The sequence below is a fragment of the Herpailurus yagouaroundi genome, unplaced genomic scaffold (genome assembly GCF_014898765.1).
Source record: "Herpailurus yagouaroundi ecotype Mexico unplaced genomic scaffold, PumYag 217, whole genome shotgun sequence".
Lineage (NCBI taxonomy): Eukaryota > Metazoa > Chordata > Mammalia > Carnivora > Felidae > Herpailurus > Herpailurus yagouaroundi.
In genome coordinates, this window is record NW_024412448.1 from 3,085,496 (window position 1) to 3,107,495 (window position 22,000).

The 22,000-nt window shown below is 57.2% G+C and overlaps 1 protein-coding gene across 1 annotated transcript in view; it reads right to left on the reverse strand.

The window, feature by feature from the left end:
* DNAH17 (dynein axonemal heavy chain 17) overlaps positions 1 to 22,000 on the reverse strand; it is a 112,935-nt gene that overhangs the window by 82,465 nt on the left and 8,470 nt on the right. The window contains exons 5-18 of the mRNA XM_040456779.1: positions 21,944 to 21,994; positions 21,635 to 21,734; positions 21,412 to 21,497; positions 21,105 to 21,230; positions 20,292 to 20,444; positions 20,094 to 20,180; positions 18,541 to 18,708; positions 18,214 to 18,330; positions 13,622 to 13,887; positions 12,686 to 12,881; positions 10,669 to 10,815; positions 5,232 to 5,340; positions 4,162 to 4,265; positions 574 to 714 (exon numbers count right to left, since the gene is read on the reverse strand). Coding sequence (XP_040312713.1) covers positions 574 to 714; positions 4,162 to 4,265; positions 5,232 to 5,340; positions 10,669 to 10,815; positions 12,686 to 12,881; positions 13,622 to 13,887; positions 18,214 to 18,330; positions 18,541 to 18,708; positions 20,094 to 20,180; positions 20,292 to 20,444; positions 21,105 to 21,230; positions 21,412 to 21,497; positions 21,635 to 21,734; positions 21,944 to 21,994 — 1,851 coding nt within the window. The remainder of the gene's footprint in view (positions 1 to 573; positions 715 to 4,161; positions 4,266 to 5,231; positions 5,341 to 10,668; positions 10,816 to 12,685; positions 12,882 to 13,621; positions 13,888 to 18,213; positions 18,331 to 18,540; positions 18,709 to 20,093; positions 20,181 to 20,291; positions 20,445 to 21,104; positions 21,231 to 21,411; positions 21,498 to 21,634; positions 21,735 to 21,943; positions 21,995 to 22,000) is intronic.

Below are 22,000 nucleotides of genomic sequence, written 5' to 3' on the forward strand. Positions count from 1 at the left end.
GTAGAACTTCCAGGGGCGCCAGGCTACTGCTTCTCCTTCTCCCTCAGAGTGCCCCGGCCAGGACAGAGGCCCACGGCCCCTTGAGGCTCTTGGCAACAAGGCACAACCTATGCTCAGGGCAGCCCAGCAGGTGAGTGCTCTCACATCCCCCCAGTCGGAACGTGTCGGCACCGGGACACCAGGCACACACGTTCCACATTCCTCACCCGCATTTACGTGTTTCGTCGGGAAAGCGCCAAGGACAACAGAGACACACGGCGCCTGTCCTCAAGCAGCGTGACCCAGGGAAACAAGATTTGCTGACCTTGTACGACGATGTCACTGGTCTATACCACTTTTGTGCAGGGTAGGGCGTGCTGACCCCTTAGCACGGAGGAGGGCAGGCCCATAGCAAGAGAAACTCGTTAACCGAGGGTACGTTTACCATAGTCTGTCTGCTTTCTGCAAGTGAGACTCTCGGAGTAAAGAGAGTAACTTCCGTGACTACTAAAGTAATTTTTGTGACATCTCTGGCTCTCCCTCTTCTACTGAAAGTGAGTGGCCTCTCGAAGCCCCTTCTGGGCGAGTCCTTACCATGACCATGGCTTGAATCTTTACACCGGCGTCCTTGACCGCAGTGTAGCGCTTGTTGAGATTGACCATCCTTCCGTCCAAGTCCAACAGGGCCTCCTTCTTATTGTCCTTTCTCTCAAACATCGGGTTGGCGGACCAGTCCTGCAGGGCACAGGTGGGAGTGAGGAAAACATATGGGGAAAACACCTGTGGTCTTGTGCCTTCTCTACCTGCTCGTTGATGCGAATGTCCTTGTCCCTCGGAGAGGCCTGGGGGCCCCTGAGGACACTTGAGCAGAGAGCTTAGACGGTTTGCCTAAAAGCCAGGCAGAGCCTCGGGGGGTGGGGGTGGGGGTGGGGGGTGCAGGGAGACCACTGGATGGCTCTACCTGCCTGACCAGGCCCAAGAGGAATCACCCTGGGGCAGGCATCTGTGGTGAGGGGTGTGTGGTCAGAGCTGGGCAGAGCATCCATGGCTCCGAATAGCAGGCCCAGGGGGAGGAGTCCCTCTTGTGGGGACAGCTGACCTACTGCTGGGTCGGGGGAGCGGGGATAGGGGGCTCTGACCCTCCTATAATTGGGACTTCTACTACAAGGATTCTTGTCATCGGCAATTACGATATTGATTTTGCTCTATTATCCAATAGTTAGATCTTTTAAAAAAAATTTTTTTAAACATTTTATTTTTGAGAGCAAGAGAGACAGAGTGTGAGCAGGGGAGGGGCAGACACACACACACACACAGAATCCAAAGCAGGCTCCAGGTTCTGAGCTGTCAGCACAGAGCCCAACATGGGGCTCGAACCCATGAACCATGATATCATGACCTGAGTGGAAGTTGGATGCCCAACCTACTGAGCCACCCAGGTGCCCCCTTTTTTTTCATTTTAAATTCTCATCGATACACACAGCAACAAAACACTGAGTGGGAAAACTTTCTGGACAAAACCCACACCCCCTTGGCCCCATGTCTTCCTGTCTCTCCATCCTGGTCCCCACTGGAAACTTCGGTTGCCCTAGCACTCGAGATGGTTTGTGGGACTCTCTGTGTCAGATTGAGTCATGTCTAGACCGTCTTGTGACTCGAGTGTGAGCAACCAAGGTTTAGCTCACCTGCCTCTCCCTTCTCCCCAGTATTTGAGAATTACATGTGCCTTATTTATTTTTTTTGCATTATTTATTTCAGGTCTAATAGACTGACTTGAATTGTTTTCTTTTCCAATTACTTGGTTTCCTCATGCAGCCGGGGAGTCAGATACTATTTACTGTCTTGTTTGGGTTGCTGTTTTTGGATGGAGTAATCCGTGTGAGGGCCTGGGCGAGCCAGACCCCGTTTCTGCACCCAAACCCTGAGTGAGGTGGCCCTCCATCCACCCCCTCCCTTCCGGCCGGGCTGCAGCTTCTGAATGGACGTGTAGAGGACACAGCTGGGGGCAGGGCCCTGAGGCCAGCACGAGGGGCCCGGTGACTGCTCCCCCTGTAACTGAGATTAATGTGGGAGGTGAGAAGGCCCAGCCAGGTGAGATGGGGCCCCTCGATGGGATTAGTGTCCTTATAGGAAAAGGCAGAGAGACTAACTGTGTCCTCACCATGTGAGGCAGGAAAGGGGCCCTCGCCATCAACTATGGCTGACGGCACCCTGATCTTAGACCTGCAGCTTCCAGAGCAGAGCCGAGCGAACACGTGCTATTGGAGGCTGAGATGTCGTGTTACGGCAGCCAGGCCAATGTGCCCACCCCCCCTCCCCCGCTCTGACACAGAGGGCGCAGTCAGAACGCACTCCTGACCCCAGCAAGCTCAGAGCCAGGGGAACCAGCATTCCTGCTGTGCCCCGGTGGAGAACGTGGAGACTGGCAGAGCTCCCGAAGGGGATACCCCTGAGACACTGAGCAGGTACAGAAGATTCGGTCTCTTTGGGACAGGAAGCACTTAACCAAGTCTGGGGAGCGTTAACAAGAGGAGACACCTGTCCAGACGCACTGCGGGGGCATTTCTGAGCCCCGACAGTGACGAAGAACTTTACGTGCCTACAGAGAGAGCAGGGGCACCCACAGGACAGTCACACCATCGCCAGCCTTGTCAACGTGGGCCTGGGAGACAGGGACTGTGACGGCTGAACCGTGTCCCCCAAATTCACAGGCTGAAGCCCGGACCCCCTGGTATCGTGGGATGTGTCTAGAAAGGGGTCTTTAAAGAGCTGGTGAAGGCAAAATGGGGCCATTAGGTGGGCCCAAGCCCAGTATGACTCATGTCCTTATAACAAGGGGAGATCAGGACACAGACATGCACAGAGGGACGACCACATGAACACACGGGGAGGAGACGGCCGTCTGGGAACCCAGGACAGAGGCCTCTGGAAAACCACGCCGACGGCACCCTATCCAGACGTCCTGCCTCCCAGACTGTGAGGAAATGAACTTCTGCTGTTTAAGCCGCCCAGCCAGCGGGCTTTGTCAGGGCAGCACGAGCTCGCTGATACACAGATGTCTCTAGACTGTTGAAAGGAAAGGACTGTATCAAAAAAATCGCTCACCTGGACAGGACAGCTGCAGGTGAGGTCAACAGAGACAGATTTTTGGACAAGCAAGGACCCACTAGGTCATCAATGCACCTTTCCTGCCCGCAGAAATCACCTGAAGAAATATTCCACTCAAGCGACAACCGAGCAATGATCCCGGTCTACAGTTTATGGAGTAAACCCAAGCGGGTGTTGGTGAGCCCCTCCCTCCCTACCTCTCAAAAATAAACATAGAAAAGAAAAAAGAGAAAAGAAAAGAAAGTTCACACCATGACAAAGGAGACTCAAAACCAAACGATGGCCGGAGTCAGAAACGTGAAACTCTTCCAGCTCAGACATTTGCAGGAAGGTGGCCGGAGGAGGCAGAAGATCTGAGGTCCCATGGGTGGGGGCACGATGGGCAGTAAAACAGAATGTGATTAATCTTGACATACCGATGGAGAAATAGAGCTTAAACATGATTGTTTTAAAAATGAAATGGAGTGGGGCGCCTCCTGGTTGGCTCAGTCAGTGGAGCACGTGATTCTTAATCTCAGGGTCATGAGTTTGAGCCCCACGTTGAGTGTAGAGATCACTTAAAGAAATAAACTTAAAAAAAAAAATGGAGTCATGTAGTAGACTGTAAATTAACGAGGCAGGGCAGTTCAAGCTCCCCTTTGGATGTGTCACTGCAGATGTCTCTCTGCACGTTAGGGCCTTGATGACGGACCGTGGGGAAGCTAGTGAAGGAATTCGCCCCCAGTTTCCTGGATTGGGCTTGAGTGAAAGTCAGCTCGGTGCCTCCCTGAGCGGAGCTGAGTCTCAGGGTACCTTCCTGCCCCCTGTTCCCGGTGCCTTCCCGGCAGAGAGAGGACCCTACAAGCACTCTTGCCGAGCTCAACAGAACGGAACAGAATTGAATTCTGCACCCTGGCCTGGGACTTCTCTGCCTCGGGACCACCTTGACATCGTTGTGCAGTCCAGAGCCTCACACAACAAGTTCCTGCTGCCTTCGGGACTCTCTGTGAGCATCTCCGCGGGTGCCTTTTCCCCAGGACCCTCTCCTGGGCTTCTGGTTAAGCCCTGCTCTATAATACCTTGCTGCTTACTCACCTTCATGGCCTGAGAAATTCCATCTATATTTTGCTTGGCTTTTTGCATCCTGTTCTGCAAGTTATGTAGAATTTCTCGCAAGTCTTGGATATACTCTAACACACCTAAAATATAAACATCAAGGAATATAATGAAATGAACAATTCAGAACAGTGAAAAGTCTTGGGCAGGCTTTTGCGCTCATCACTGCCAGACAGCGCTTGGAAAACATGCCTGCTGCTCATCCAGAGTTCTCCAAACGCAATGTTGACAGATGATGCACACAGCGTCTGTTCGGAAGCAGGACTTCCCTATCCCCAAATAGGTGGGTCATCAGTTCTCGGGCCCCCACCCCCAAGGGGACCCCTCGCGCCCCTGCCCCTCCAACCACCAGCAGGGCACTGGAGACACATGAGCATGGTGACAGGTCTCAGCGTCCTGGGCCACAGCGGCTGGAAAGGGGTGCGTCCTTGGGCCACAGTGAGAAGCAGTGTATCTTCTCTGAACGGAAAGTCCAGGCCAACCCCAGCTGCAGGGAGGTGGACGGTCCCACCTTCTAAGTGAGACAGTGGAGACAGGATATGGCCAAAAAACGGCCCAGGGCAAGTTGCAGGCTTTGATAAAGGAGACAGCCTTGGTGGTGGTGGCCACCCAGAGGTGGGTCCAGAGGGGAGGGACATCAGGGGGGAAGGCTTCTGCCTGCTCCCGTGGTGGGAAGAAGGGACTCTGTGAGCACACTTCTTTCTGCTTCTCTGACACCTGCCCAGGAAACCACCAAAGAGCCCCAGGCCCCAAAAGCCCACTGTGAAAACTTTGGGACCCTTGGTGGTCCCCGGAGGGGTCTTTGCCTGATTCCATTTGTAAGTGACACAAATGGGCTCTTTGGGACAGGGCAAGCAGGTGGAACTCTCCGATGGCCTTTAACATAACCCCACTGGAGTCAAAGTGGACCCACCCAACCGGGAGGCAGAAGCAGCCATTTGCAAGTGTCATAGGATAGATGCTGGACAGGGAGGACATCCCCCCCACCCCACCCCACCGCCATTGATCTGCTGGTCACCCTCCCAGTGAGACAAACATGGCCTCAGTACCTTCCCCATTCCAGAACAGCGTTGTTTCAGCAGTCAATAACTTGACATCGATTGCTTCCAGTTCTGACTTTATTAGTGGAAATTCTACATCCATCACGGTGGTCTGTATCTGCAACAAAAAGGCTATAGTCTCAGGGTCTTTGCTCCAAATCCAGCCAGATTTTAAATGGTCTCATGGTTAGGGTTTTCTTACCCATTACCAACCAAACCAATTACAACTTGTGTCATTTAATTGGGAATTACGTATAATTCAAATTCCAGGAGATTTCAGCTTCTAAAAGCTACTTTTATCACCAAGGATTTACGTATGCACTTAACTCTTGGCTACCTACAGAATGGGGTAGAAACAGAAGGAAAGGTGATAATGGGACAATAATGAGTGTGTAACCCAAAAACTGTTTTTATTTGGCTTAAAATCATACAAAGAAACTCAGAGAAATGGACACGAGTAACTGAAGTAGGTCGGGGCTCAGAATCTCTCCTTGGTCATAAACCCCAAGCCTGCAATTTAGGTATATAGAGGAGATCCAGGGGATGCCTGGGCAGTGTGTGTGTGTGGCAGGGCGTGGTGGGGGGGCCGCGCTCAGTTGGCTAAGCATCCGACTCGATTTCAGCTCAGGACACGATCTCGCAGTTCATGAGTTCAAGCCCCACATTGGGCTCTGCGCTGACAGTGTGGAGCCTGCTTGGGATTCTCCCTCTCTCTGCCCCTCCTGTTCGCATGTTCTTTCTCGCTCTCAAAATAAATAAACTTTAAAAAATAAAAAAGGAGGGGTGCCTGGGTGGCTCAGTTGGTTAAGCGTCCGACTTCTGCTGAGATCATGATCTCACGGCTCGTGAGTTCAAGCCCTGCATCGGGCTCTGTGCTGACGGCTCGGAGCCTGGATCCTGTTTCAGATTCTGTGTCTCCCTCTCTCTGCCCCTCCTGCCCCCCATCATCCTCTGTTCTCTCTCTCAAAAATAAACAAACATTTAAACAATTTTAAAAACAACTAAAAAAAAAAAAATAGAAAAGGAGATCTAGGATCTACAGGGAAGCTATTCAAGCTGTTTGTGAATCAGAGCACTCATCCAGGTCCTATATAGTGTTGATACACTTCTACCCTGCTCTAATAGAGAAATTCATTTAAGGCTTGGAAAAAACATCAATTCACAAAACAGGAGGAAAAAGGAGAAGGAGGGTGTATACAGTTTTTACAAATTATTCCTTTATTTTTTAACTTTTTAAAAAATGTAATGTTTATCGATTTTGAGAGAGAGAGAGAGCGAGCGAGCGAGCGAGCATGAGCAGGGGAGGGACAGAGAGGGAGGGAGACAGAGTCTGAAGCAGGCTCCAGGCTCTGAGCCATCAGCACAGAGCCCGATGCAGGGCTCGAACTCACGAGCCGTGAGATCATGACCTGAACCGAAGTTGGACGCTCAACCAACTGAGCCACCCAGTCGCCCCTGTAAATTATTCCTTTAACTGACAAGCACCATTGGAGTCTTGGAATGTCCTTTTACCTAGCAACATTTTTATTTTATATAACTTTTCAAGGACACTTGTACTTTATAAAGTGAGGGATGCAAAACAGTTAAAATCGTACATTAAACGCTGACCACTCTTGCCTTTCAGAATAATCCCTCACATTTATTTGGTCCTTTTACGTGCCCCCCCCCCCCCCCCCCCCCTTTCTGCTGACCTCCGCCCTCAGGTGTTTTCATGTGGTTCACTCTCTAAGCAGGTGGGTGAGGCCAGAGAAGTAAAGCTTACAAACCTATCACCGATAGAAACAGGACGGAAAGAAGAGAAATTCCATCTATGGAATTACAAAGCGAGTGAACGAGAAGGTACCGATTCCACTCATCAGAGTTTAGATACGAAATAACGGGGCGCCTGGGTGGCGCAGTGGGTTGAGCGTCCGACTTCAGCCAGGGCACGATCTCGCGAGATCTCGCGTGATCTCGCGTGAGTTCGAGCCCCGCGTCGGGCTCTGGGCTGACCGCTCAGAGCCTGGAGCCTGTTTCCGATTCTGTGTCTCCCTCTCTCGCTGCCCCTCCCCCGTTCATACTCTGTCTCTCTCTGTCCCAAAAATAAATAAGTAAACGTTGAAAAAAAAAATTTTAGATACGAAATAACTATAACGGGCCGTGGTCCCCTCCCAATTACCCGTGCCGTGGCTTTGAGGACATATCCCAAGTGAGATCGTTTCATAGCACGCCTCTGTGGTGTGTTTAGTCACTAAGTCCCGTGACTAGAGTTCAGCGGGGAACCCTTCACACAGAACTTCTCCAGCTGGGAAAGGTGCCGAGTTCCTGATGACTGCGTCACGGGCAGAGCCGGGAGGTATGTCCCGGGCTCCGAATCCAAGGCCAGCCTGGCCGGGGCCGCCTCAGGCTGCGCGTCCCGTCCACGACGCACGTGGACACTCAGGGCCTCAGGAAGGCCGTTCGTTTATTGCCTATTTTCCGTAGTAACCGCCCAGAAAAGTAGCCACTTTGTCTGTCATAATTACCAGAGTAAACAGAGCCCACGGCGATGAGATCCACGTAAGGATACGTCCGTCCTGTGTATTTTTTAAGAGCCTATGTTATAAACCCACGCCTTTAGGGTGCTGTCCTCAGAAGTGTGACCTGGGGAAAAAAACACACTCGGGCGGTCCCTCGGATACCCCAGCAGACTCCTTAAAGCACCGCGTGCCCCTCTCTGGCTCGGACACTAACAGCCCTGAGCCGTCTGCAGGCCAGTGGTCTCTTGCCAACAGAAAGCACGAGAAGGACGAGAAGGGCGCGGCACGTCTCTAAAGAGGGGAATCCGCGTCAGCAGCGAGCGTCTCTAGCTCCAGGCCTCCTCACCCTAACCCAACGTTTGTATCAGCAGAGGGACAGCAGAGGGACAGCAGAGGGACAGACAGCATCCGTAGCCGGAGCGAACGTGCCTCTGGCTTCTTGAGTTGGAGAGCAGTGGGCGTGGCTGGGTTTCGCGTGGAAATACAGAAGTCAAAGACGGGCTCTTTTTTTTACACTTATTTATTTATTTATTTTGAGAGAGCGAGCGAGCAAGCAGGGGAAGGGCAGAGAGAAGGGGAGAGAGAATCCCCAGAAGGTTCCACGCTGTCAGCACAGAGCCTGATGCGGGACGGCGCACATAAGCGAGCCACCTACAGTTTTATCTTGAGAAACGCGATTAGTGAAAACGAGCTTCCTTCAGTTTCCACCGACCACGTCTTCGGTGACGTTACCACCGTCACACGCGTCACCGCGTGGCGGCGGTATTTCTGACAAATCGACGTGACGGCCCGAGCCGGCCCGCTTCACTTCGCGCTCGGCTTTGCCAGCGTGGTCACGAAGGGGGTCACCTCCACCAGGAGCGGGGGGCTTCCCGGGTCTCCCCAAGGCCTCTCTCTTAATCTTCGGATATTCTGACTCTTCTCTTGGTTGGCACCAGATTGCTGGGCTCGGTCCAGCACACGGTGTGATCTGGCCACTGTCCCCTACAGGAGAGGTTGGCTAAGCACGATCTGCTCTTCCAGAAACATCCTTCGGACTCAGCATTACTGCTGCCATTTTCTTAGGCCCTAGGAGGGAGGTGCAGGGCGTGCCGTGCTCCAGTGAATACCAGCTCACATGGAACCTAGGGAGGTTGCTGGGGAGGGACGGACAGCAGGTGCAAACGCTCCCCTGCCCGTGCGGGATGGACCCGGGCATTTGGTACAGGACTCCTGCAAGACAGGCGAGGGAAGGCAACAGAGGCGCGGCCCTGCGGCTCTAAGGGGCCCTCGGCTCAGGAACCCATGAACAGAGGCATCTCTTGGGCGGATCTGAGGCACAAAGCACAAGAACAAAAATGGAAACGTTCCAGGCCCCAGACGGTGCTTCCCGTCGGGGGGCAAGCTCGCTGCGAGAACCGTGAACCTGCCGTCGGTGGCTCGAGTCTCACGAGAGTGCAGAACGAGTAAGGTTACCAACAGGAAATCCACAGACGTGGACGCATCTGGGGGGCCCAAGGGGATGGGACCAGCAAAGTCCACGTTCAGGCACCTCCTTGGACTCTCAGGGCCTCTCTGGCCACGGGCTGAGCTGCCTGTTCCCTTCCTTCCACAGCCTGTGCTTCTGTCCTTCTCCGTCTCTCTGTGACTCCCACGTGAAGGAGGCTGGCAGCCAATTCCAAATTCCCAGGGCTCCAAGGAGAGGGAATCTTGGTGGCCCCGTGGATCAGGCGGGTGTGGTGGGCCAAATGGTTCTCCAAGGACGTCGGCGTCCTAGTCCCTGGGATCTGCGACCGTCCCACCTTACCCGGCAAAAGAGAATTTGCAGATGAGATTCACTTAGAGACCGGTAGGTGGTCCAGAATTATCTGGGCGGGCAGGCCCAACGCAATCACAAAGTCCTCGTGAGAGGGAGGCGAGAAGGTCGGAGGGGAAGGAGGGACGTAACAAAGGAGGCAGAGGCCGGAGGGGTGTCGTCTGACGGCAGAGGGACGCGGAAGGCGGTGGCCTCGAGGAGGCAGGCGAGGAGGCGGCTTAGCCCTCCAGGAAGCGGCCCGTCTCTGAAGGAGACGGAAGGAAGCAGCAGAAGGAAGGAAGCAGAAGGAAGCAGATCTTGGACTTCTGACCTCAGAGCCAGAAGAGAGTAGACGTGTGCCATCGGAAGCCACTGCGTCTGTGGCGGCCTGTGGCGGCCACCCCAGGAGGCTCACGCAGAGCCCACGTGCAGCCTCGTCCGCCACAGCCTGGGCAGGAGCAAAGGTCATGTGGCCCCAGCGGCAGCGTCTTCTGGTGTCTGTGTGGAAAGGGATGCCCGCCACGGCCCACGGCGACCCGAGTCCACGCCTCCCCGCGTCCCCTTCTGATCTCGGATTCAGCTTCCGGGGGCTCTCATGCCAGGAAGGAGGTGTGTGGAACAAACAGCCCCGGGGCCAGTCAGTCACTGGGAGCCCTGATTCGGAACCAGCCTCTGCACGACCACCTGTGTGAGGTCCCCAGATCTGGCAGAAGAGGACCTCTTGTTCCACAGAGCACAGGTGGACCTGTCCCCTCCCAGGTCCCGGTCCAGCCTACCTCGAGGCCAGCTCCCGCCCTCCACCTCTTGGGTCACAGGGTCACTGGGAAATTTGTAAACCCGGCTGGATTCCAGGAGACGCCCACCCCGCCACACCCCACTGGGAGTAACGGAATGACTTTGAGATTCCCCAAGGGCAAACTACGTTTAGGAGAGTACGGCACCTCTAAGCAATCGTGGGACAGAGGCCAACGTCCAGTGGAAGTAAGGTTTCCATCACTGGCTGTTCCGTCGCCATCTCTGCCGCTGCTGTTTGGGTTGATGGCGGAGTGGCTTGAGCCACATTGTAACAAGAGGGCGTCCTCACCTCCTCTACTGCACTTGGAGACCCTACCCCTTTGTTTGTCCTAAACAAAACCCGAAACTCGGCAAGTAAAACCAAACTACACCAGCTCACCTTGTTGTACCAGCCAACGATGAGTTCCAAGTTGCCCACAAACTTCCGGAAGGTCTCATGCTGTGAGAACAGATCCTCGGCACTGCTTGGGATCTCTTTTTGCTGCTGGAAACCCAGGTACTTGACCTCTCTCAGAACTGCCACCAACTAGGGCCAATGGAGATCACAGAAAAGATCAGGGCGCGACCCCGACGGTACGGCCCTCAGCAGCGCAGGTGAAAGGCGCTCCCAGATCACTCCCCGTCCTGGGCGCCCAGTCTCCCGTTGGCATCCAGGACACCAGGCTCTCCCAGTCACTGCCATCAGGCGGTGCTTTGACGCTTTAGAGGTTTGCGTGCTGGAGACTCCCAGGGTGTGCGCCCTCTCGATCGCTCTCACCTCGGCGACCTCACCCAACAGCGTGGCTTTAAGAACCAGCCACGTGTGGGTGGCACCACACACAAGTTTGTGTCCCCAAGCCAGACCGCTCTCCCGACTCTCGGACTCCCGTATCCACCCGCCCACGCAGCGTCTCCATTCGCGCGTCCGGACGACATCTCAAGCCCAACGTGGCCTGAACAGGCTGTCTTCCCCTCAGCCTGCTCTGCTCGCCGCCTCCAGCTGATGGCAGTTCCGCCCCTCCAGTGGGCCAGCCCAGAGCGGCTGGGGCTCAGGCTGTCATCGTCAAAGACTCTATTTCCAACCCGTCCGAGCCCCACGGGCTCTGCAGCCAAAAGCCATTCGCCCCTCACACCTTCATCGCCGACACGCTGATCTGGGCCACCACCATCTCGTGGTCTCTCTCCCGGGTTATGGCAAAAGGCTCCTCCTAGCTGGGCTGCCTGTCCCCGCCCCCCGTCTATTCACACGTGGCACCTAGAGGGATCCCCGAAATATACAAACCACATCGGGGCACGTCTGTCCTCGGAAACCCGCCACGGCAGCCACGTCACTCGGAACGAAAACCCAAGTCCCTCTGCTGGTCCTGGAGGCTCTCAGTGCCCTGTCCCCCGCCCTCCTCCACCCCTCCCTTCACCTCCTCTTCCACTCCCCTCCCCAGCCCTCTGCTCACTCCACCCTGACCCCAAACCCCACTGGCCTCCCCGCTGCCCCTCGACCACACCCGTGCGGTCCTCGCCTTAGCTGTTTGCCCTCTTCAAAGGCTTCTCCTCGAATCCACTAACTCCCTGACCTCCCGCAAGTCTCTGCCGACATCCAAACTTCAACCTGCCCCCCAGTCCTCCAGGTCCTCGGAGGCACCCGTCCCTACCTCCTCAGTATCACGTACCTCGCTGCTTTTGTTACACCAAGTTATGTTTCCTCCTGCCCCTCCTCCCCCTCCTTCCCCAGCTCTCTCTTTCCTTCCCGCCTCTGTCCTCCAGTAAAAGGTATGCTCCAGGAGGACAGAGATTTTTGTCTGCTTCGTTCATTCATTTACTCCAAGCACCGACACAAAGTAGGTGCTCAGTAAACATGTGTGGAGTTAAAAAAAAAAAGACAAGACTCCATTTTAGTGGAAGAGAAGGTTTCAGATGAAACCTCACATCTGCCTTCACGGTATCACTGCCGGGATCTAAAGCGTGGCAGGTGCGTTGTGGCCGGAACCCGGGCCACCCCACTCCTCTGTCTTTGGCACTTGGCTCACAGCTACCCAGGTTTGAGCCCTGGGATGCACGCCCCACAGCCCACTCGTGAATCCTGTCCACCCTGCCTGACTTAACCAGAGGGCCCGTCTGCTCAGACCCCGCCAGGACCTTTCTCTCCGTGTTCCTGTCGATTCTCAGACTGACGTTGCCTCTTGAGACCACAGGAGAGGCAGCCAAGCTGCGAAGGACTATCGTCACCGAAGCTGCTGTTTGGTCTCGTGCCTCAGACACGTCGCGGACATGCTTGACCGCTCACGCAGTCAAGTTCCAGCTAAATACGCCACGGGTCTGTTCTTTGGGCTTCTCCCACCCGCCATCCGTAGGGGGGCCCTGGTCCCAGTGGAACCTTTGACACGGACGCCCTCTGGACACGGCAGCAGGACGGCACGCACCGCTTTGCTGAAGTTGACTCGGATGAGGTTGGTGACGGGGTCCCGCCGTATCAGGGGCTGCCCCAGGTTGAAGTGGCAATCCTGGTCCACGCCGGCCACCCACTGCCGGTAGGTCCTCTCGCGGTAGTTTCTTAGCAGCCCCATCATCTCGTCGTACTTCTGGTAGATCAGCTTGGCCTCCGTGCTGGACATGACCCTGGAATCGGTCAGATGGGGTGATGGGGTGATGGGGTGACGGGGTGGTGAGGTGCCCGCCTCCTTCAGGGTCTCTTTAGCGCCCTCAGCGCGGCTCCCAGATCTGGGGGTGCTGAAGCAGCTGGCTTTCCCTTTCCTCTGGGCCGGGAGACTGAACGGACAGACAGACAACCGCCCGTGACGGCAGCAACGGGTCCAGGATGTCAACCCCCGCCCCGGTAACAACTGGCCCCAAACGGCCAGGACTTGGTTGAGGACTGCCAGCTTCCCGTCCAACTCAGGATGGATTGGAGAAAGCCGGAGACGCCCCCCCCAACCAATCGCAGAGGCGACCCCTCCAGCCCCCAGGCCCGGGGCGGCCTCCAGTCAGGGCACAGCTGAAGCCTTCTCTCTGTTCTCCCCTCCCCCGCCTGTGTCCGCGTCTCCGCCAGACGCAGCGACAGTGGCCGCGTCCTGCCGTGACAGGCTCCGACCAGCCAGTGCTCGTCCTCACTTGGACCGTTTTGTCACTCTCCCTCAGGCTGACCGTCGGGGCGGGGGCAAGCCAGATCCTTAGGGCCGAGCTCGCCGAGCAGGCTCCCGCTGGAGGAGGGGGGACGGGAGTGGGGTCTTTTCCGGGATCGTGCTCTGGGGAGGAGAGGCCTGGCCAACGTGAAGGGTGGGACGGCCTCAGGAGTCAGGATGGACCCTCCCCTCCCCTGCTGCCACGGAGGCGCATTGCCCCCCAGGGCCGCGACTCACGGGTGGTCTATGTGCTTCAGGTCCCTCATGGGTGCCTCCAACCTCTCCTGCAGCTCCAGGCTCCACTTCAGCTGCCCGGCCACAGGGGGCATGTTCTTGTGGAGCGGGGGGATGTTCCCGTCTGCGGAGGCTGCGAGCTGGGCGTCGTACAAGGTCTTGGTGTTGTCCAGCTCGGCGTCAAACAGCTCCAGCATGACCGAGTACCTGGGCACCACCTCAGCAAGAATGAGAGGCCGCTCCAGGAGGCCCCCACACATGTACAGGAGCTGGGGAGCGAGGAGAGACACACCTTCGCCGGGGTCCCCGCCGGCGGCCCCCTCCCCGGCACCGCCCCCGCCGCGTGGCTGTTGGCCCAACGGGGCGAGGACACAGAATCTTGCTCCGCGGAGCAGCTGGTTAAATGCGACGCCTCCGTGATTTGCAGGTTGACGCACGCGGGGTCCCAAAACGCTTGGCTGGAAGCCAATGCTACAAACTAGGTCTGAGGTCTGGTAACATTCAAGGCCCGAGAGAAGTCAGGCTGGCCAGGGTGGGGGCGGGGGTGGGGACGGGGGCCCAGGCAGTGAGCAGAGATGCCGGGGGGGTGGGGAGCACTGATTGAGAACGTCGCCCCCAAGGATTTGAGGAAGTCACAGAGGGAGGTTTGGAATGTGGAGTAGGCTGTGACGCTGGGGGGTTCGAGCCCAGGTTACCGCATCCCCTGTAATGTGTCCTTTACCCTGAGAGGAAAGCTAGGCCTGCAGACCTGTCTGCTGGATGCCATTGGCCCAAATTAACCTGGGAGGCAACACAGCACATTTCTGAAAACAGTAACCATGCCTGAGAACCTCTGCAAGTAGCTGGCTCATCGCCCTCACGGCCTATGTATGCTCAACATTAGGAATTGTTTTAGAACATAAAACGCTTAGTAGAAGAGAGCAAGATATTTTATCTGGATGTTTGGGGTAGGGTGCTGGCTGGAATCAGAGAATTTTCCTAAAAGGTCACAGCTCACGGTCAAGGCACAGCAAAGCCTAGGGCCCTGGGCTGGGCCTGAAGGGGGAGCCCTTCCTAGAACCCAGACAGAGAAAGTTCTGGAAGCTCCTCAGCTGGCCTGAGGTCATCCCAGACCCGGACTGGGGCCAATGAGAGTGGCCCTTGAGGCAAACGGAGATCAAAGGTGCTCAGATCACAAGGTCCAAGGCTCTTGGGGTCTGGGGGCACTGGACCCAAGTCTCAGATTCGCCCCAGTTTTTGGTGCGAAAAATAGGACAATGTCCCCAAAATGGCCTTTCTGGGCAACAGTGAGACCCGGCTGCAGAAGAAGGAGAGCTCTTCAGGCCCCCGGAAAGCCAGACAGAGTAGCCGGATCGCTGGGAGAAAGTAAGGCTCCAAGCACAGCTCCCCGCGGGGTGGGGGGGCTGCCACCGGGGGTCACCGTTGTCGCAAGTTCTCACAAAATTGACAAGCGCCCCCTGGAAGACACAGGTTCCTCTGGTTGGTTCACGACCCTCCTGACGGTCTGTCTGTCCGGTCCCCCTCCCACCACCCCCCCTCCGCGTTCACATGGTTTTGGCTTCTGGGCAGGAAGCTAATCTTATTTTCTGCCAGGAGGTCATGCGGGAAATTGCTCTAGAACTTTCCTGGCTGCGTGTGAGAGATGGCACCGGGGCAGCTTGGGGACTTGCAGGGAATCCACGGGCTGGGACGGAGGGAGCCCCGGGGGCCCGTCCTCATTAGGGCTCAGGGTTGTCAAGCTGGAGAGGAAATGCTCCCAGGTGCGGAGGGAAAGGCAGGTAGATGTGGAAACAGTTTACAGGCACTGCTTTCTCCCTTTTCATTTTTTTAATGTTTATTTTTGAGAGAGAGAGAGAGAGAGAGCAGGGGAGGGGCAGAGAGAGAGGGAGACACAACCCGAAGGAGGCTGCAGGCTCTGAGCCGTCAGCACAGAGCCCGTGGGGAGGTCTGAACCCACGAAGCGAGAGATCAGGACCTGAGCCTAGATGTTAAAGTCAGACCTTTAACCAACCGAGCCACCCAGGCACCCCGCTCTTCTTAATCTAGCACGAGCACAAAGTTAAAATTTCGGAGAGAAGCTTTCCTTTTTGCATGCAGAACTCAGATTAAGGCTGTGACAGGAGAGGGGACGAGAAAGGCCCGGGCAGAAGAGTGCCCTGTTCATGACCTCTGTGCTCTGGCTCGTGGCCCCCTCCCTCCGCCACCCCCCTCGAGTGCCTGGGGGGAGGGGGCTTCCTCCCGGACACCCTGCCCCTCGCAGCGCGGCGCTGACCGCAGGCTCCCGATCACGAAGGGGACGGCCTTGTTGGTTTGGCCGCAACAGCCCAGCTCCCTGAGGCCCCTGGACTGAACAGCACAAAGCCCCAGCCCCTGAGCCCCAAGAGCACAGGTACGCGTCTCTCAGCTCTGCCCTTGCAGGAGGGGAGACACAGGGCCCGCCCGGCTCCCGCGCTGCCCTCCAGCTTGGGAGACCCCATCACGGGGTGCGGCGGGAGACTCCTGTTTCCAGGTTACAGGACTGGCTGGAAACCTGTGTTTGGGACCCTTGGAGCTTTGGGACCCCAGTACCACTCCGCTCCCTCGGCCGGAGCCAGTTCCCTGGGCGAGGAGAGCCCAAAAGCACCTGCTGTCGTGCCCGGCTGGCTGGGTTCCGAGTGCACCCAAATCAAGCGCCTGCCTTTAGGGAGGGGATATTCGAGCCCGGAGGACAATGAACGCACAGAGACCCACACACAATAGAAGACACCAGGGAGGGCCGGCGGGTCTGCAGGGAAGTCCTGGAGGCCTCGCGCTGGCCTGAGGCAGCTACCTAGGGGGAAGAATGTTCCAGAGACGGGAACAGCACTTCCACTGCTGTGTTAATTTGCATTCACGGATATTCTGCTTGGAGCACCGACTGAATCTGAGACTAACTTGCTCATCCCATTTGCAGATCCGATTCCCTTGCGTTTGCAAAAACAAGGTCTAGAAGGCGAAGGCAAAGGCACATCCTGGCCATTTCCGCTGGGGAGATCCAGGATCCAGGAAGATGGTCAGCACCCTGAGCTACCTGGGCCACCCCGACTGTCCTACTGTCTGGCCACGCTCGGGCTGGTTTGGGGTCCCGGCTGTGCCGCTGGCTGGCTAACAGCGTGACCCTGCGCAGGCTTCTGGACTTTTCCGAGCTGGCACAAGGAGATGGCTAACGTGGGTGACAAGTTCAGCCGAGCGTGTGGGACCGAAGATCCTAGAATGACTACTGGGCGTCCCCTGTGGGCACTGAACTTCCTGCAGCAGCCTAGAGCCTGCACAGCAGGGGAAGCAGCAGGTCTGACCCGCAGAGTGTCCGCGTCGAGAAACACGAGGAAAACCAGGCAGAAATAAAAAACCTCCCCAAGTACATACATATATTTACTCATCTGAATGCTTGATGCCCGTTCTCCAGAGGGGCCGTGGCATCAGCAGAGGCCCCCCTCCATCGTTTTGTTGGGACCAGGCAGGCCCCGGAAATGCACGAAGAGGGGTGAGCGAGGGCGGGAAGGAGTGGTGGGGGCTGGGGCCAACTGGACGCCACGTTCTGTCCACAGGGAGGAACAGTTGTTCCCTTCAGCCACTTGTTACTACGAGGGGCTGGGTAGAGGCCAGCGTGGCCAGATCGCCTTTTCCAAGAGAAGGTGAAAGTCTGGACTTTCACGTGAACCTTCTCAACTTTTACATGTTGGCGGCTTCGTTCAAAAAATTTTTAACCTGCCGGGCGAGAGTAGGCAAGTCTAGAGAGACAGCGTGAGTGGGGGAGAGAGGGGCAGAGGGAGTGAGAGAGAGGCAGAGAAAGAGGCAGAGACAGAGAGAGAGAGAGAGAGAGAGAGAGAGAGAGAGAGAGAGAGAAGAGGGGGGCAGAGAGAATCCCAAGCAGGCTCCGGGCTCAGCACAGACCCCGATCCCACGACCCTGCCATCAAGACCTAAGCCGAAATCAAGCGTCGGACGCTCAACCGACTGAGCCGCTCAGGCGCCCCCGTGCTTCCCTTTTGAACGGATATTGTCCAGGAGGGTTAGCGCCTTTCTGCCGTCTATTTTTTGACATTCTTTTTCCATAGCATCATGCCTTTTTTCTAAGCGCAAAAGTGCTAAAAACAGGTAACGCTCGCCACCTGGGAATCGTAGAAAAGTACACAGAAGGCAGACACGTACCCACAGGGCAGCGGCGGGTCCCTGTTAATGATGCCGGGGCCACTCGTGGAGCCTCGGATGTCGAAGAGGGCGTGAATTCAGCTCAGCGGGTCAAAAAGTGCACGTTTTATTTTTACAGCAACTCTAACGTTTGGTCCTTTTGAGCAGGGGGAGGGTCGAATCGAGTGAGAACAAAGGGACACCTTCACTTAGTGACTATCGGTAAACGGATGAACTGTCACCTGCTCCTTACACTCCCTTTCCTTCCTTACTCTTTGGCGACAAAACCCGACAGGAGTTACCCAAGGAGCTCTGAGACACTGAGCGAGGCCCCCGGCTGGGCCAGCCCCTCCTCTCCAGATGGTCACCCCAAGGTGGCTCCCGGTGTCACCCCCCCTGGGTGTTGTTGGAACACACTGCGGCCAGCAGGCCCCTGCCCACGCCTACCTTTGCGCATGACTCAATGGAGCTGCAGTCATCAAAGCCCTGGCAGAAGATGGTGGCCAGCCGCCTATCCAGATCTTGAATTTTGGTCTCAAAACCGGCATAATCGTCGTCAAAACTCTGCAATTGAATCAGAACACCAACCTGGTAAGTCGGCATGCAAAGCAGGGGAATACTCGCTCTGACCCCGACCCTGAGCCCGCTGGCAGGATTCGGGGCTCCATCTGAGTGCACAAATTGTCGTGAGCACGTCTTCAGAATGTGACCGTCTAACACACCCCCTCCCTGTGCCTCCCACACCCGGGGCGTCGGCCGAGGCCCCCGACTTACCGAATCTCCGGGGTCCAAGGGGTCATATTTGCACTCGGCAAAGACCTTCACCAGCTCAAAGACCTCATCGTAAATCTGGGTGACCATGCTTCCAAGGATGTTCCCTCTCACTCCCCCCAGCTCGATTTTCTCCAACTTCAGGAACTCGATGGCTGTTTTATAAAGATCCTGGGGGAAGAGGGGAAAAAAACCCCACCCAGTAATCTCCGTAACTAAACGCAACAGATGAGCCACTTATCCAGCAGGAAGGTGCCAGGGAGCAAGAACCCTGGGGGCCTCAGGGCAGTGGGGGGCCCTCTGTTCATTTCTGTTCTGTAAAGTGCTTTCTGGAACACTCTGAGAGTCACCTCCAAGCCGTGAGGAGGTTGGGCTCTTCTGGTCCGGACCCCACACCGCCCGAAAGGCACCGCTACATAGATCACGCTTTACTGGGCCCCCATTTCCTCAGCTGTGGGGGGAGGCGGTTGGAAAGGCACCAGGTAGTTTCTGATGTCCTGACTCAGCTTCAAATCGTCTGCTTCCTGGAAGCCCGTCCCCAACTTCGAGCCCGTCCCTGACGGGGGTCTGAAAGGATGCCCTCACGCCCAGGATGCCGGGACAGAGGCCTGCGTGTAAATCCTACCGCCTCTGAGGTGGGGCCCTGTCTCCTCCCGGAGGCTTTTGCAACTATTCTGGCCTCTGGCGGGGGTCTCCCTTTCCGGAACCCCCACTCGCTCTTGACCTTGGCATGTAATCACACCCGGTCCGTTCACGGGACCTCGCTGCTTCCGTGTGAGGCTGCTATTTCCCAGCCCAGATCCTCAAGGCTCCTTGAGGATCTCACGCAGCCTCGGGAGCCCAACCTAGGGCCTGGCCCTGGTCACTCCCCCGGGCCGGTGCTGAGGCCGGGGCCGTCTCCCATCGACTGGACAGAATAGGTACTGTTATGAGCCCATTTTACAAATAAGGAAACTGAGGGGCGCCTGGGTGGCTCAGTCGGTTGAGCGGCCGACTTCGGCTCAGGTCACGATCTCCCGGTCTGTGAGTTCGAGCCCCGCGTCGGGCTCTGTGCGGACAGCTCGGAGCCTGGAGCCTGTTTTGGATTCTGTGTCTCCCTCTCTCTCTGCCCCTCCCCTGCTCTCTCTCTCTCTCAAAACTAAAAAAACATTAAAAAAAAAAAAAACTTTAAAAACGTTCATTTGCTCGGTCACTCCACGTATCCGACAGTGCTCGTGTGGGGTCCTGCGTCCGTCCACACCTGCCCTAGCCTAGCCCCGCTAGCCCTCTCCCGCGGCCTCCCGGCTCCCTGGCTGTGCCTGCTTAATTTGTCATCAGCCTGCTCCTGGACAGAAGGTGTGGGGTGTGGAGAAGCAGCCACAACGGGCCACTTTTGTTCTTGGCCGACAGCTCCGGGCGCGGAGGAGGCCGGCCCGTGACTCGGTTTCCCCACGACGCGGATGCTCGGGCCGGACTCTCATCCTCCTTGCTGGGGGCTGTGTGATGGTGGCGGGGTAAGGACGGGAGGCGCAGCTCTGCCAAGGTTAAGCGCAGCCTGAACCAAGAGTCACCTGTACCTCAATGGTCTGGATGCGACGGAAGAAGGCATTCATTCTGGAAAACGCCAGGGACGAAGGGAACTCCCAAGGCACCGGCTCCTTGTCCTTCAAGGGGGGAGAGAGAAGGGAGGCCGTGCTTGGCCCAGACACTCCCACGTGTGCAGGTGGAGCTCGCGCGGAGTCGCCCCCCGACCCGGCTCTGACGTCAGGCCGTACCTTAAAGAAAAGCCTCATGTTCGCACAGCAGAAGTCGTAGGTGTGGTAGAGATCCTTCAGGACGCCCACGGACAGAGAGATGCCGCTCAGAACCTCCTCTGTTTCGCCCTGCAGGCCCTTCAGCACCAGGTCCGGGCTCAGGAAATTGCGCGTCTGGGCCGAAGAGAAGGCGTTCCCAGGTCGTGACCGAGCTCTCCGGGGGGGGACATCCGGGCGCACTGCCCACAGGCCGCTCAGCGGGCTACGAACAGCCCGGCACGGGGTCCTCGGCCTACCCCTTGGGACACGTCAACCGTCCCTTACGTCCCTGCCCCAACCGGTCGGCCGGCTCCCTGCCTCGCCCGGCCCTGCAGCCCCGCAGTGTATGGGCTGCTGCACAGCTCCTCGTCCCCCGGGACCAGGGGCCTCCAGGGACCCAGAAATACAGCCCTGCCCCCCGCTGCAGGGTCCAGGCCCGCAAACACCACCCGCAGGTGGCCCAGACTCAAAGGCTGGTGGCTGGCTGAGGCAGGCTGGTGACAAGCAGGGAAGGAAGGGAATCCGGAAGGATCTCGGGGCAGGTGCATAAAACCCCTCAATCCCGGCCGAGTCTTGGGGTGCTGGGACTCGGTCCCCTTGCTGTCCTCCCTCCAGGTGTGGGGGGCAGCTTGGGCTGGCACTGGCCAGGTCTTGGGAGGACTCTTGGGTGGCCACCAAGAGGGCCCAAGCTCAGCCCGGGGCCCGTAGACCCCGGTGCCAGCCACTTTGCGTGCGTGTAACCGCCCGGGAACGCCAGCATCGGGGACACAGAGAGACAGGGAGGGGCAAGGCTACCATCTCGATGATCAGGTTGCAGAACTCCTGCAGGATGATGATGATCCGGGAGGGCTTGTCGTCGTGCTCGGAGGTGGCCCAGATGAAGCCGGTCGTGAACAGCACCTTGGCGATGACGGTGGGGAGCTGGCGGGGGGGGGGGAGATGGGCGGGTGTGCCTCCAGGACGGGACCCCAGAGCGGAAGGAAGAGGCGCTCCCCAGGACCGCGCAGCCCTTCCCGGCCAAGAAGCCCCGTGGCGTGGGGGGCCCCCTCCCCCTAAGACACGAGACCAGCCCCTCAGAGTGGCCTCTGTCCGGCTGACACACCACCGTGAAGTCGGTCTGCTCCATCTCTTCCAGAAGGATCCGCAGAGGCTTCAGATACAGAACAACGTCATTGGCCTCCTTCAGCCCTGCACGGGACGAGAGCAAGGGCTCTCTGTTCATCGACACCTGCTCCTCGAGACCCACCACCCTTCCCCAAAGGAAGCTGCTGGAGGGGAGGCGCCCCAGCCCCTCGCCGAAGGCAGCGACTGCTCCCTGGGCTCACCTTCGGTGACGTTCATGTACACGCTTTGCAGGGCCGGCCAGTAGCAGCTTCTGGCTTTTTCCAGGATCTCGACTATTTTGTTCACTTTGGGCCTGTTCAGCTGAGAGAGAACACAAGGAGCCTTTCGAGAGAGGCTCAGAGGACCCTGACTCAAAGGACCCTGACTCAAAGACCCTAGACCCTGCGGCCGCTGGAGCAGAGGGCTGCACGTGGGGCCTCGGGGATCCTGGGGGTCCGCACGGAAGGGCCGCGTTGGTGACGAGTCTGCCTGGCTAGACGGTGGCTGCCGAGCAGCTCAGGCCCGGTCACCTGCTCGTGGATGCACTTGAGGTTCATCAGCCGGGCATCCCAGAACTCAAACTCGAC